This window comes from Mustelus asterias, chromosome 19 (genome assembly GCF_964213995.1).
Source record: "Mustelus asterias chromosome 19, sMusAst1.hap1.1, whole genome shotgun sequence".
NCBI lineage: Eukaryota > Metazoa > Chordata > Chondrichthyes > Carcharhiniformes > Triakidae > Mustelus > Mustelus asterias.
In genome coordinates, this window is record NC_135819.1 from 5,448,821 (window position 1) to 5,464,739 (window position 15,919).

Consider the following 15,919-nt stretch of genomic DNA (forward strand, 5'->3'; position numbering starts at 1 on the left):
AGAATGTTGTCCAAGTAAACCGCCACATGAGGAATCCCCTGCAACAGATTATCCATTGTCCCTTGAAAAATCCCCGGACTGGGGGATACCCCAAAACCCAGAGGATTGTATTTGAACAAACCCTTGTGAGTGTTGATTGTGACATGCTGTTTTGAGTCTTCCTCGAACAAAAGCTGCTGGTATGCTGCTAAATGAATACTTTGCGTCGGTATTCACAAAGGAGAGGGATGTGTTGACTGGGAGTGTCTCGGAGGGGAGTGTTGAACCGTTGGAGAAAATCTCCATTACAAAGGAGGAAGTGTTAGGTTTGTTAGAGAATATAAAGACTGACAAATCCCCAGGGCCTGATGGAATCTATCCAAGGCTGCTCAGGGAGACGAGAGGTGAAATCGTTGGGCCTCTGACGCAAATCTTTGTCTCGTCACTGGACACAGGTGAGGTCCCAGAGGATTGGAGGATAGCCAATGTGGTCCCGTTATTTAAGAAGGGTAGGAAGGATAACCCGGGTAATTATAGGCCGGTGAGCTTGACGTCCGTGGTGGGGAAGTTGTTGGAGAAGATTCTTAAAGATAGGATGTATGCGCATTTAGAAAGGAATAAACTCATTAACGATAGTCAACATGGTTTTGTGAGAGGGAGGTCATGCCTCACTAACCTGGTGGTGTTTTTTGAAGAAGTGACCAAAATGGTTGACGAAGGAAGGGCCGTGGATGTTGTCTATATGGACTTTAGTAAAGCGTTTGACAAAGTCCCTCATGGTAGGCTAGTGAAAAAGGTTGGATCCCATGGGATAAAGGGGGAGGTGGCTAGATGGGTGGAGAACTGGCTTGGTCACAGAAGACAGAGGGTGGTAGTGGAAGGGTCTTTTTCCGGCTGGAGGCCTGTGACTAGTGGTGTTCCGCAGGGCTCTGTATTGGGACCTCTGCTGTTTGTGATTTATATAAATGATCTGGAAGAAGGAGTAACTGGGGTGATCAGTAAGTTTGCGGACGACACAAAACTGGCAGGACTTGCAGATAGTGAGGAACATTGTCAGAGGCTACAGAAGGATATAGATAGGCTGGAAATTTGGGCAAGGAAATGGCAGATGGAGTTCAATCCTGATAAATGCGAAGTGATGCATTTTGGTGGGAATAATGTAGGGAGGAGCTACACGATAAATGGAAGAACCATAAAGGGTGTAGAGACGCAGAGGGACCTGGGTGTGCAAGTCCACAGATCTTTGAAGGTGACGTCACAGGTGGAGAAGGTGGTGAAGAAGGCATATGGCATGCTTGCCTTTATAGGACGGGGCATAGAGTATAAAAGTTGGGGTCTGATGTTGCAGATGTATAGAACGTTGGTTCGGCCGCATTTGGAATACTGCGTCCAGTTCTGGTCGCCACACTACCAGAAGGACGTGGAGGCTTTGGAGAGAGTACAGAGGAGGTTTACCAGGATGTTGCCTGGTATGGAGGGGCTTGGTTATGAGGAGAGATTGGGGAAACTGGGGTTGTTCTCCTTGGAAAGACGGAGGATGAGGGGAGACTTAATAGAGGTGTATAAAATTATGAAAGGCATAGATAGGGTGAACGGTGGGAAGCTTTTCCCCGGGTCGGTGGTGACGTTCACGAGGGGTCATAGGTTCAAGGTGAAGGGGGGGAGGTTTAACACAGATATCAGAAGGACATATTTCACACAGAGGGCCGTGGGGGCCTGGAATGTGTTGCTGGGCAAGGTGGTGGAGGCGGACACACTGGGAACGTTTAAGACTTATCTAGACAGCTATATGAACGGAGTGGGAATGGAGGGATACAAAAGAGTGTTCTAGTTTGGACCAGGGAGCGGCGCGGGCTAATTGTTCCTGGTTTCTCGTTTCAAGGCTTCATTCTATGATCATCTTGCTGGTGCCAGTACGGAGCGAGACTGCGGATAGTTGGGAACCTGTCTCGGGGGCAGGGAATTCATATGGTGTTCGTGGAAGTGGAAATGACTAGGGTTGGGAAGCATTTTCCGATCAGGGCCATTGTGATCTCCTGGACTCGTTTCGATCACCTCAGGGGGTCGGAGAGGAATTTCCCAGATTTTTTTTCCCCATATTGGCCCTGGGGTTTTTCACTCTGGGTTTTCGCCTCTCCCTGGAGATCACATGGTCTGGAATGGGGGGGTGGGGGTGAGTTAATAGGTTGTAATGAACAAAGCATCGTAGCTGTGAGGGACAGCTCGGTGGATAGGATATTGGTATGTAGATAGGCTGGAAAATTGGGCGGGGATCCTGGATTCAGGATTCAATCCTGGACCGGGGAGCGGCGCGGGCTTGGAGGGCCGAAGGGCCTGTTCCTGTGCTGTATTGTTCTTTGTTCTCTTTGTTCTTTGTATGCATGACTCATGTCAAGCTTTGAGAATTTTTTGCCTCCTGCAAGGATTGAAAACATATCCAGGGCAGTGGCTAAGCGCCCAGCTTGGAGGCCTGATTGATTTGTAATCCCCGCGTATGTGCACAGCACCATCTCCTTTAAGGACAGGAATTTGTGGAGCCGCCCAATGTAAGAACTGAATGAGCCCAATGATTCCAAGCCTCTGCAGCCACTCCAACCCTTCTCCACTTTGCCTTTCATCTCGGAGGGCACTATCCTGGGTTTGAAAAAACAAGGAGTAGCTGAGGAGCTATGAACAATTTAACTCTCGTGCCACCCAATGTGCCCAGTTCATCTTTGAAAACCTCAGGATATTTCTGAATGATATCCTCTGTCGCCTGTGAGTGCTTAATCTCATCCCAGTTCAACAGAATTTTATTGAGCCAGTCACGCACTAGCAAACTAGGCCCTCTCACCATCAGGAGCCGCACTCTTGCTTCTTGGCTGTTGTGTTGCATGTCCACCTCTAACACCCCAAACAATGGTATAGCCTCTCAGGTGTACTGAAGTTAGATCCCTGACTAAGTAGGGCTGGCGCTGCTTAAAGCCCCAAATGTCCCCCTAGGTCTCCTCACCTATTACAGATGCAGAGGCTCCCAAGTTCACCTTGTGGTGAACCATAGTTGGTTACCACTATGAGTGCTGAGCCATGGATGGTCAGCACTATGGGGGTTTGTAGATATGTTACTGTTGTCACTGTTGGGGTTAGGGTTGGGCTGTTCTACCTGTTGATATTGTTCTGTGGTACACTCCAGTTGGCTCCGCCTACCTGGGGAAGTGTAAAGGTCACTGCACTGCCTGGTGACCCTTTAGTCTGGGATTGTATTGTATATAGTGTGCTCCATTCTTGTTAGTAATAAAAGCCTTTATTTCCTGGGTACAATCTAGCCTCCCGAGTGATTTAATCGCGCATCACACCTCCATCTTAATTTGTCTTCCATTGACCTGCACTGTACCAGAGAGAGGCTCCGCACACCCCTCGCTCACGTTGAGCATATTGTAAGAGTGCTCCTCTCCCTGCTCTGAGCTTTCCAGGTGATGTGACACAGACTGAGGCTTTTTGAATTTGGATCTCCTGCCCAGCCTCCGATTGCTCTTAGCACTCCTGCCCTTTTTAGCCAAATGCCCTTTTTTGTTGCAACGGTGACAGACAGCCTCCATGAATTTGCAATAATTTGCCCCCCCCCTCCCCCAACATGGAAGACGCCACTACTTTTGCCCTTTTGTTTGCTGCCTCTTTTCTCACTGCACCAGCCTGCATACCACCATTGGCCTTTTGAATATCTTTTGCATTGTTGGCTGCCATTTCCATGCCCCTGAGAAATTTCTAGAGCTTTCTTGAAATTCAGTGTGGCCTCTCCCAGCAATCATGGTCACAGCCTTAGGTGAGGTCATTGGTGGGAGGAGAAAAAAAAAACTGTGCTGGTCAGGTGACAAGGGTTGTTTTTAGTTTCAGTTCTGGACTGCAGTTGAGTTTTAAAAGGGACAGCAAGCTGAAAGAAGTGTTTTCCCTCTCTCCTGTTGTTTTGAAAGTTCTGTTGGTTCTCCTAAAGGGTGAAAATCTGTTGTTCTTGGGGGCTGGACAAGAGTTTTGGGAAGCTGTCTTGTCTTCAAATTCTTCTGAGTCTCAAGAGCATTGGACTGCAGAATTCAACTAACGGTCTCAATCCCAGTATCAAGTGAAGATTAATCTGTGCTGTGTTAAACCTGTGAAAATAATTTTAACTTACCATGGGGAAAGGAGTTAAATTTTATCACTGTCCTCAGTGACAGCTGTTAAAACCAGTGATAAAATTTAACTCCTTTCCCCATGGTAAGTTAGGTGATGGGGTTCATTGAATAAAGTGGAAGGGGGGTTTGTTGAGCCCCAGCTTCACCCTGATTAAGTCTGTGGTGGGAATGTCTTCTTGTCCTGCCACCAACTTAGGCCCTTAAGGAGGCTGTTCATCTCTCCCTGGTTGGTATTGATGCAGCAGAGAGGGGCCCTTGCCATTTAGGGAGCACAGCAAGCAAACCCCCCTTGTTCAAAGGCATTCAGTGCCTCATTGCTGCTAAGCCCATTCAGCATCCCCCTCCCTCTCTGCCCCATCATCACCCTCCAGCCACCTGAGGCCGAAGATCCCGTGATGATCCTAGCCTCTGATAGAATAGAATAGAATAGAATAGAAACCCTACAATGCAGAAGGAGGCCATTCAGCCCATCGAGTCTGCACCGACCACAATCCCACCCCACATATTTACCCGCTAATCCCTCTAACCTACGCATCCCAGGACTCTAAGGGGCAATTTTTAACCTGGCCAATCAACCTAACCCGCACATCTTTGGACTGTGGGAGGAAACCGGAGCACCCGGAGGAAACCCACGCAGACACGAGGAGAATGTGCAAACTCCACACAGACAGTGACCCGAGCCGGGAATCGAACCCGGGACCCTGGAGCTGTGAAGCAGCAGTGCTAACCACTGTGCTACCGTGCCGCCCTGATAGGCCAGCAATTCTCAGTGGTGGGTCTTCCACGCTCGAGGTTCCTGATCCTGGGGACGGCTCACGCACCGCATCCAGCCTGAGTGGGAGCAGATACAGGAGCTTCCCTGAAAGGTGCCAAGGTAGGACTTTGCCACCCTTCTAGTTGGCCGATGAAAGCCCAAATACTGCCCCAAAATGGGCACTTTGCTAATTTTTACAAAATCCTTTCTGCCCTGGGGATTAAAAATTACTTCATTGATTCTGTGCTTTTTACCGATCATTTCTTTGCTGTTTCCTGTGTCTCTTGTTCTGTAATTTCTCTGCCACAGTTTTCCATGCTGTTCTCTTTCTCTTTCTGACTCTCTTTGCTTCTTTTCTTGCTCTTTCTCTTGTCTGCATTTCTCTCAATCCCTCTTCTTCCTCAAGACTCTAACTTTCATTTCTGATGTTATCTTTATTTTACCTTTTAGCTTTCTTGTTTGAGTGTTTTATTTTCATCAGCTGTCTTTTGCTGTTTCCCTTTATTATCTGAGTGTCTTTCTATTTCAATGTTGCTGTGTCCCTATCACATTCTGACACTGTCTTGTCTTTGCAGCTGATGATAATGGTTGGGACGGTGCTGCTTGCTTATTACTTTGAATACACGGATACCTTCACCGTGCACAAGCAAGGCTTTTTCTGCTTCGATAGTGCGTACATGAAACCCTACCCTGGGCCAGAGGAGGCCAGCGTGTTACCCCCTGTCCTGCTGCAGTCCTTGGCTTCTGGTGTTCCCATGGCAACAGTAAGAATTACTTTGATCAACATATTCGTCTCCCAAGCCCAGAAAATGTTTGACTTCATTCAGGGATTTCTGCAACAAAGAGGAAATTTTAACTCCAACTAAGTTTTATTTTACTCAGTTTATTGAATGATTGTTGAGGTTTCTTGTGTCAATGCAAACCAATCCCAACTGTGTTTGTGTGTGTGTGTGTGTGTCAGTGTCTGTGTATGTGATGCGCTATTCAGACACGAGGCTTGAAGCTCAGTAAATGAAAGGCTTTTATTTACTGTAATGAAGCAGCCAATAATTATATACACTATCCCAGACTGAAGGGGTCCCAGCCAGAGCAGGGACTTTTATACCTCTCCCAGGAGGCGGAGCCCGACTGGGATGTGCCACAACACTACAGTACAAAGGTGTAACAACCGAACAGTAACATATGTACATCCTTGTAGTACTGGCCAGCCCCTGGCTCAGCACTATCCAGTGGGAACCAACGATGGTTCACCACAGTATGTGAGTGTGTGTGTGTGTCAGTGTATGTGAGTGTGTGTGTGTGTATGTCGGTGTATGTGTGAGTTTGTGTGTGTGCGTGTGTGTGTAACACGGTTACTGATATGTCTGTGTGTGTGTGTATAACACGGTTACTGATATGATTGTGTGTGTGTGTAACACTTATTGATATGAGTGTGTGTGTGTGTATAACACGGTTACTGATATGATTGTGTGTCTGTGTGTGTAACATGGTTACTGATATGTCTGTGTGTGTGTAACACGGTTACTGATATGATTGTGTGTGTGTGTAACAGTTATTGATATGAGTGTGTGTGTGCGTGTGTGTGTATAACACGGTTACTGATATGATTGTGTGTATGTGTGTAACAGTTATTGATATGAGTGTGTGTGTGTAATACGGTTACTGATATGTCTGTGTATAACACGGTTACTGATATGATTTTGTCTGTGTGTGTGTATAACACGGTTACTGATATGATTGTGTGTGTATGTGTGTGTGTAACACGGTTATTGGCATGAGTGTGTGTGTGTGTGTGTGTAACATGGTTATTCATATGAGTGTGTCTGTGCGTGCGCATGTACGTGTACCATCGTTATTGATGTTGACAGTCTGTTCTCGAAGGCTTACAAGTAACTGATAGAAACATAGAAAGTAGAAGCAGGAGGAGGCCATTCGGCCCTTTAAGCCTGCTCCAACATTTATTACCATTTTGATCATCAAGTTCAATATCCTGATCCCCTCGTTTCCCCCCCATATCCCTTGATCCCTTTAGCCCCAAGAGCTATATCTAATTTCTTCTTGAAATCAGAAAATGTTTTGGCCTCAACTACTTTCTGTGGGAGTGAATTCCACACATTCGCCACCCTCTGGGTGAAGAAATTTCTCCTCACCTCAGTCCTAAAAGGTTTACCCCTTATCCTCAAACTATGACCCCTAGTTGGGCGGCACGGTAGCACAGTGATTAGCACTGCTGCTTCACAGCTCCAGGGACCCGGGTTCGATTCCCGGCTCGGGTCACTGTCTGTGTGGAGTTTGCACATTCTCCTCGTGTTTGCGTGGGTTTCCTCCGGGTGCTCTGGTTTCCTCCCACAGTCCAAAGATGTGCGGGTTAGGTTGATTGGCCAGGTTAAAAATTGCCCCTTAAAGTCCTGGGATGCATAGGTTAGAGGGATTAGCGGGTAAATATGTGGGGGTAGGGTCTGGGTGGGATTGTGGTCGGTGTAGACTCGATGGGCCGAATGGCCTCCTTCTGCACTGTAGGGTTTCTATGATTCTATGATAGTTTTGGACTCCCCCACCATTGGGAACATTCTTTCTGAATCTACCCTGTCTAGCCCTGTTAGAATTTTATAAGTTTCTATGAGTTCCCCTCTTACTCTTCTAAACTCCAGCGAATATAATCCTAACCAACTTAGTATCTCCTCATATGACAGACCATCCCAGGAATCAGCCTGGTAAACCTTCACTGTACTCCCTCTATAACGAGGACATCCTTCCTCAGATAAGGACACCAAAACTGCACACAATACGCCAGGTGCGGCCTCACCAACGCCCTATACAATTGCAACAAAACATCCCTATCCCTATACTCAAATCCTCTCGCTATGAAGGTCGACATACCATTTATCTTCTTTACTGCCTGCTGTACCTGCGCGCTTACTTACTGCTCCCAATCCTCAGGCCTATTGCTTTTTCTTGCCAATTTGTATGCTTCTTCCTTAAATCTGATACTATCTCTAATTTCCCTTGTAAGCCATGGTTTGGCCTCAATTCCCTTACCACTCTTGCGCCAAACTGGAATAAACAACTTCTGGAGTTCACCTATTCGTTCTTTGAATGCCTGCCATTGCCTGTCCATTGTCTTTTCTTTCAGTAATGTTTCCCAGTCCATCATGGCCAATTCATGCCTCATATCACCATAGTAACCTTTATTGAGATTCAGGACCCTGGTCTCAGAGTCAACTACATCATTATCCACTTTGCAAAGAATTCTACCATATTATGGCCACTCGTCCCCAAGGGTTCTCTCACAACAAGATTGCCAATTAAACCTTTCTCATTGCACAACACCCAGCCCAAGAGGGCCCGTTCCCTTGTTGGTTCCTCAACCTATTGCTCCAGAAAACCATCACATAGCCAATCCAGAAATTCCCCCTCTATTGTACTGTGACTAATTTGACTCTCCCAATCTATTAAAGTCACCCATAATCACAGATGTTCCTTTGACACATGCATCTCTGATTTCCTGCCTAATGCTTTTTCCAACATTATCACTACAGTTTGGGTCTGTAAACCACCTCCATCAATGTTTTTTGCCCCTTGTTGTTTCTGAACTCGACCCATACAGATTCCACATTGTTTATGATAATATCTTTCCTCAATAATCAATTAATCAACAATGCAACTCCACCACCTTTTCTTTTCTGTTTGTCCTTCCTAAACACTGAATAGCCCTCAATGTTTAGTTCCCATCCTTGCTCACCTTGGAGCCACGTCTCCGTAATGTCAACTCTATCATCCCCATTTACATCTATCTGTGCAACTAACTCATCCATGTGGGTAGTTATTTGATGGCTGGTTTCTGGTAAAATTTGTTTATAACCCTAACAGAGACAAACTGCCTAATGCACAGAACAGGAGTCAATGGCTTTCTTTATCTGCAGTTTATGGTATTTCAGGGAGTTTCTTTTAAGACTCATTTATTACACCACATGTATCATCCCTTCTACCCAACGTCTGATGAGTCTGATTTTGCATCTAACTGTGCACTTAGAACCCACCCATAGAACCCACCCATAGAACCCCTACAGTGTAGAAGGAGGCCATTCAGCCCATCGGGTCTGCATTGAATCCCAGAAAGAGCATCTCACCCAGGTCTACACCTCCCCCCCCCCCCCCCCCACACACACACACACCCACCCCCCCGCTACTCCTATCCATGTATCTGTCCAAATGCCTTTTAAATGTTGTCAATGTCAACACTTCCTCCGGCAACTCATTCCACACACGGACCACCCTCTGTGTAAAAAAGTTGCTCCTCAGGTTCCCATTAATTCTTTCCCCTCTTAACTTAAACCTAGGCCCTCTAGTTCTCGATTCCCCAACCGTGGGAAAAAGACTGAGTGCATTCACTCTATCCATGCCTCTCATGATCTTATACACCTCTATAAGATCACCCCTCAGTCTCCTACACCCCAAAGAAAAAAGTCCTAGCCTGTTCAATCTCTCCCTATAACTTAGTCCCTTGAGTCCTGGCAACATCCTTGTAAATCTCTTCTGCACTCTCTCCAGTTCAATAACATCTTTCCTATAGCAAGGCGAACAAAACTGAACTCAATATTCCAGGTGAGGCCTCACCAACATCCCGTACAGCTGCAACATAACTTCCCAACTTCTATACTCAATGCCCCGACTGATGAAGGCCAGCATGCCAAAAGCCTTCTTTCCGCCATTCAATAAGATCATGGCTGATCTTTTTGTGGACTCAGCTCCGCTTACCCGCCCGCTCACCATAACCCTTAATTCCTTTAGTGTTCAAAAATTTATCTATCCTTGCCTTAAAAGCATTTAATGAGGTAGCCTCAACTGCTTCACTGGGCAGGGAATTCCACAGATTCACTACCCTTATGTGTGAAGAAGTTCCTCCTCAACTCAGTCCTAAATCTCACTGTAGTCCTACCTTGATTTGACTTTCCAAAATGCAACATCTCACACTTATCTGTTTTGAACTCCATTTGCCATTTCTCGGCCCACTTCCCCGGCTGATCAAGATCCTGCTGCAATTTTTGATAACCCTCCTCACTGTTTACAATACCTATTTTAGTGGCATCTGCAAACTTACTGATCATGCCTTGTACATTCTCATCCAAATCGTTGATATAGATAACAAACAGCGATGGGCCCAGCACTGACCCCTGAGGCAAACCACCAATCATAGGCCTCCAATCCGACAAGCATTCTTCCACCATTACTCTCTGCTTCCTATCATCAAGCCAATTGTACATCCAATTTGCCAGCTCTCCCTGGATTCCATGTGATCTAACCTCCCAGATCAGCAAACCATGTGGAACTTTATCAAAGTCCATATAGACTACATCTACCACCCTGCCCTCATCAACCTTCCTGGTCACTTCATCAAAGCATTCTTAACAAATTTGTAAGGCATGATCTCCCATGCACAAAGCCATGCTGACTCCTAATCAAACCCTGTCTTTCCAAATGTCTGTATATCTTATCCTTCAGAATCCTCTCTAGTAACTTACCCACCACAGATGTTAAGCTTACCGGTCTATAGTTCCCAGGTTTTTCTTTGCAGCCCTTCTAAAATATGGTCACAACATTTGCTACCCTCCAGTCTTCTGGTACTTTCACCCGTGGCTAACAATGATGCAATATCTCACCCAGGGCTCCCGCAATTTCTTCTCTCGCCTCATACAGTATTCTTGGGTATACTTGGTCAAGGCCAGGAGATTTATCCACTTTCATACATTTCAATACATCCATCACCTCCTGTACTGTAATGCAAACTGTCCCCAATACATCGCCACTAACATCCTGGGCTCCCAAGTCTTCTTGTCTTTCTCCATGGTAAACACAAAGGGGAAATATTTATTGAGAACCTCACCCATCTCCTGTGGTTCCACACATATGTGCCCACTTTGGTCCTTGAGGGGTTCTATTCTCTCTCTAGTTATTCGTTTTCCTTTAATATACTTAAAGAATCCCTTTGCATTCACCTTAATCCTCTCAGCCAAAGCTATCTCATGCCCCCTTTTTGCCCTCCTAATTTCCTTCTTGAGTATAGTCCTGTATCCCCTGTACACTTCCAGGGAATCCCTTGATTCCAGCTGCTTGTACCTGAGGCATGCCTCCTTTTTCCTGGCCAAAACTTCAACATGTTTGTCATCCAGGGTTCCCTGCTTCTGGTTAAAGTCCAACAGGTTTATTTGGTAGCAAAAGACACACAAGCTTTTGGAGCTCCAAGCCCCTTCTTCAGGTGAGTGGGAATTCTGTTCACAACCAGGGCATATAAAGACACAAACTCAATTTACATGAATAATGGTTGGAATGCGAATACTTACAGCTAATCAAGTCTTTAAGATACAAACAATGTAAGTGAAGAGAGCATCAAGACAGACTAAAGAGATGTGTATTGTCTCCACACACGACCTGTCTGTCTGGAGACAATACACAAGGGGAATAGGGATAGCCCAGGAAATTACCGACCGGTGAGTCTAACCTCAGTGGTTGGTAAGCTGATGGAGAAGATCCTGAGGGACAGGATATATGAGCATTTAGAGAGGTTTAGTATGCTCAAGAATACTCAGCATGGCTTTGTCAAAGACAGATCGTGCCTTACGAGCCTGGTGGAGTGCTTCAAAAATGTGACTAAACACATTGACGAAGGGAAAGCGGTAGATGTGGTTTATATGGATTTTAGCAAGGCGTTCGATAAGGTCCCCCATGCAAGGCTTCTAGAAAAAGTGAGAGGGCATGGGATCCAAGGGGCTGCTGCCCTGTGGATCCAGAATTGGCTTGCCCAAAGGAGGCAGAGAGTGTGTTCTAAATGGAGGTCGGTCACCAGTGGTGTGCCCCAGGGATCTGTTCTGGGACCCTTGCTGTTTGTCATTTTCATAAATGACCTGGATGAGGAAGTGGAGAGATGGGTTGGTATGTTTGCCGATGACACGAAGGTTGGTGGGGTTGTGGATAGTCTGGAGGGATGTCAGAAGTTACAGAGGGACATAGATAGGATGCAAGACTGGGCGGAGAAGTGGCAGATGGACTTCAACCCAGATAAATGCGTAGTGGTCCATTTTGGCAGGTTAAATGGGATGAAGGAGTACAATATAAAGGGAAAGACTCTTAGTACTGTAGAGGATCAGAAGGACATTGGAGTCCGGGTCCATAGGACTCTAAAATTGGCCCCACAGGTGGAGGAGGTGGTTAAGAAGGCGTATGGTGTGCTGGCCTTTATCAATCGAGGGATTGAGTTTAGGAGTCCGGGGATAATGATGCAGCTATATAAGACCCTCGTCAGACCCCACTTGGAGTACTGTGCTGAGTTCTGGTCGCCTCATTACAGGAAGGATGTGGAAAAGATTGAAAGGGTGCAGAGGAGATTTACAAGGATGTTGCCTGGATTGAGTGGCATGACTTACGAGGATAGGCTGAGGGAGCTTGGTCTTTTCTCCTTGGAGAGACGTAGGATGAGAGGAGACCTAATAGAGGTACATAAGATGTTGAGAGGCATAGATTGGGTGGACTCTCAGAGGCTTTTTCCCAGGGTGGAAATGGCTGCTACGAGTGGACACAGGTTTAAGGTGCTGGGGGGTAGGTACAGGGGAGATGTTAGGGGGAAGTTTTTCACACAGAGGGTGGTTGGCGAGTGGAATCGGCTGCCGTCAGTGGTGGTGGAGGCAAACTCAATAGGGTCTTTTAAGAGACTCCTGGATGAGTACATGGGACTTAATAGGATGGAGGGTTATAGGTAGGCCTAAAAGGTAGGGATATGTTCGGCACAACTTGTGGGACCGAAGGGCCTGTTTTGTGCTGTAGTTTTTCTATGTTTCTTTCTATGTTTCTATTCGCATTCCAACCATTATTCATGTAAATTGAGTTTGTGTCTTTATATGCCCTGTTTGTGAACAGAATTCCCACTCACTTGAAGAAGGGGCTTAAGGCTCCGAAAGCTTGTGTGGCTTTTGCTACCAAATAAACCTGTTGGACTTTAACCTTGTGTTGTTAAACTTCTTACTGTGTTTACCCCAGTCCAACGCCGGCATCTCCACATCATCCCTGCTCCTGCCAGCCTTGCCCTTCACCCTAACAGGAACATATAGTCTCTGAACTCTAGCTATTTCACTTATAAAGGCCTCCCACTTGCCGGCGGTCCCTTTGCCCACAAAGGGTTACCCCAATCAACCCTTGCATGCTCTGCCCGATGCAAATATCTTTGGACTGTGGGAGTTAAGCAGAGCACTTGGCTCCAACGGAATAGTATTTTGATTTGGAAATGAGCCAGGCAATAGGTCATGAGATTGGGGAATACTGTGAAAACTAGTGTTCAGACTTTTGCAACAAGTACCTTTTGTTTTGCAGATTATGGTGGGCGAGTTGGTTGCATTTGTTTTTCAAGCAGAGTTTGTGCGTCAGGAGAAAACGATTGTGACTGCAGATTGCTGCTCTCTGAATCCACTGCTTCGCAGAGTCGTAAGGTTTTTGGGTCTGTCTGACTTCTGTTCTTGTCAAGTTTTAACTGAATGTCTAACTCACTGGTTATAGATGAATTACAGCCTGTAGAGAGGAAAGTCTTTGAGATTTGACCACACTGTCCCCATGGTGTTCTTAGATTGAGTGGACAGTAACTTGTCTCAATATCAATGTTAAGTTTTATAGGAACTCAGAGTTGAAGCTCTCGATACAGGGGACGGCACGTTGGCGCAGTGATTAGCACTGCTGCCTCACGGCTCCAGGGACCCAGGTTCAACTCCGGCCTTGGGTGTCTGTGTGGAGTTTGCACATTCTCCCCCGTGTCTGGATTGCCGTGTAAATTGCCTCTTGGTGTCCCGAGAATGTGTAGGTTAGGGAGATTAGCTGTGGGAAATGTGTGGGGTTACGGGGATAAGGCAGGGGAGGGGGCCTGGGTAAGGTATCCTGTCAGAGAGTTGGTGCAGAAAGGCCTCGTCTGCACTGTAGAGATTCTGTGATATATGACCCTGGGGCTGAGAAAGAGTGAAAGAAAACTGACAAATGCTGGGGCGGCACGGTAGCACAGTGGGTTAGCACTGCTGCTTCACAGCTCCAGGGTCCCAGGTTCGATTCCCGGCTCGGGTCACTGTCTGTGTGGAGTTTGCACATTCTCCTCGTGTCTGCGTGGGTTTCCTCCGGGTGCTCCGGTTTCCTCCCACAGTCCAAAGATGTGCGGGTTAGGTTGATTGGCCAGGTTAAAAATTGCCCCTTAGAATTCTGAGATGCGTAGGTTAGAGGGATTAGCGGGTAAATATGTGGGGGTAGGGCCTGGGTGGGATTGTGGTCGGTGCAGACTCGATGGGCCGAATGGCCTCCTTCTGCACTGTAGGGTTTCTATGTTTCTTTCTAATGCTCAGTTTGACAGTATCTGTGCAGAGAGAAAAACAGAGTTAACATTCAAATCAAAGACCTTTCTTTAGAACTGAGGGAAATAACTGACACAATTAAATGTTACTGCTTCCTTTTCCTTCCTGTTGTTATTTAAAGTTAATCCTCAATGGATCCTGACTTTTAATTCTCACCCTCTGAGAAGGAAGATGTGTGGGTGTGACACAGGCAGCATTATTACCATGTTAATCACTGTAATTTGGCATTTTAGCTAATAGTTTTTCTGTTTCGCAATATTGTCTGTTATCAGGTAATTTAGCTCTGAGGATATTTAATTTGGTTTCTGGGTGTGTGGTCAGTGATAACATTGGTGATTTATTGACAATTTTTCCCAATGATTCCAGATTGGGAATTTCAGTGATATCGATTTAATTATATGTCGCCCATTGTGAACACGCCTTTCCTTGGTCATCAAGTCCTGAACTGGGTCTCGGACCCGGAGCTTCTGGCTGAGAGGCAGGGACACTATACCCACTGTGCCACAAGACCTCCTATGTGATTGCGAAATGGTGCTATGAAAATAAAATTCTTTGTACCTAATTTGAAGCCGGGATTTTCCAGCCACACTCGTCCCGAAACCGGAAAATCCCTCCCAAGGTCAACAGACCTTTCTGTGGTCCGCCCCTCGATCCGCTTCGATTCCCGTGGCGGGCAGGACGATAAAATTCGCCCCAAAGTCTTTGACACAAGGTCCGTTCGAGCTATTTTAGAGGAATAGCTTTGGTCTGTTACCAATACAAAATGGGGTTAAAAATGTCATAAATTGACTTGCCTTGATTGGGTAAATCTGACATGAAAGACCGAAAAGAAACCTCAGAGAGTGGGATGCCTGATCCTGGTTATCGGGAAGATCCCTCGCTCCAGATTTGACTGCTGCAGTAAGAAGGCAGAAATTGAGAGGAAAAATGGGATAAGATTTGAGTAAATGTCAGGGACATATTGGAGTTGTAGAGAACTTTGGTGAGGCCACAGCTGGAGCACTCTGTGCAGTTCTGGTCACCACATTATAGGAAGGATATGATTGCACTGGAGGGAGTGCAAAGGAGATTCACAAGGATGCTGCCTGGGATGGAACATTTCAGTTATGAAGAGAGGTTGGGTAGGCTTGGGTTGTTTTTGTTGGAGCAGAGAAGACTGGGGCGGCGATCTGCTCGAGGTGTACAAGATTATAAGACACATGGACACAATGGATAAGGAGCAGCTATTCCGCTTAGTTGAAGGGTCAGGTACGAAGGGACACAAGTTAAAAGTGAGGGGCAGGAGGTTTGGGTAGATGCGAGGAAAATCTTTTTTTGCCCAGAGGGTGGTGATGGTCTGGAATGGGCTGCCTGGGAGGGTGGCGGAGGCGGGATGCCTCACATCCTTTAGAAAGTATCTGGATGAGCACTTGGCACATCATAACATTCAGGACTGTAGCGGGATCCCCTTTATAACTCCACTCGTGGGCTTACCTCAGGTTTGGTTCTCCGTTACCCAAACCCCACCAATGCCCGAGTGATTCTCTCTCTGGCCGATGGAACAACGGCCACCTTGCGCCTACTTCACTAGAGTAGCGCTCCCAAGAGAGAGAAAAGGAAACTGCTGCCTATCCACTACCTGGCAGCCTTTCCTGAGTGGGCGGTTTCGAAGCGCCCAGAGT

General features: G+C 46.5%; 1 protein-coding gene across 1 annotated transcript in view; it reads left to right on the forward strand.

The window, feature by feature from the left end:
- The first annotated feature begins 5,450 nt into the window (after positions 1 to 5,450).
- Positions 5,451 to 15,919, forward strand: part of plppr2a (phospholipid phosphatase related 2a) — a 30,507-nt gene continuing 20,038 nt past the window's right edge. Inside the window, exons 1-2 of the mRNA XM_078234925.1 lie at positions 5,451 to 5,645; positions 13,243 to 13,366. Of these exons, the coding sequence (XP_078091051.1) occupies positions 5,460 to 5,645; positions 13,243 to 13,366 (310 nt within the window). The 5' untranslated portion in view covers positions 5,451 to 5,459. The remainder of the gene's footprint in view (positions 5,646 to 13,242; positions 13,367 to 15,919) is intronic.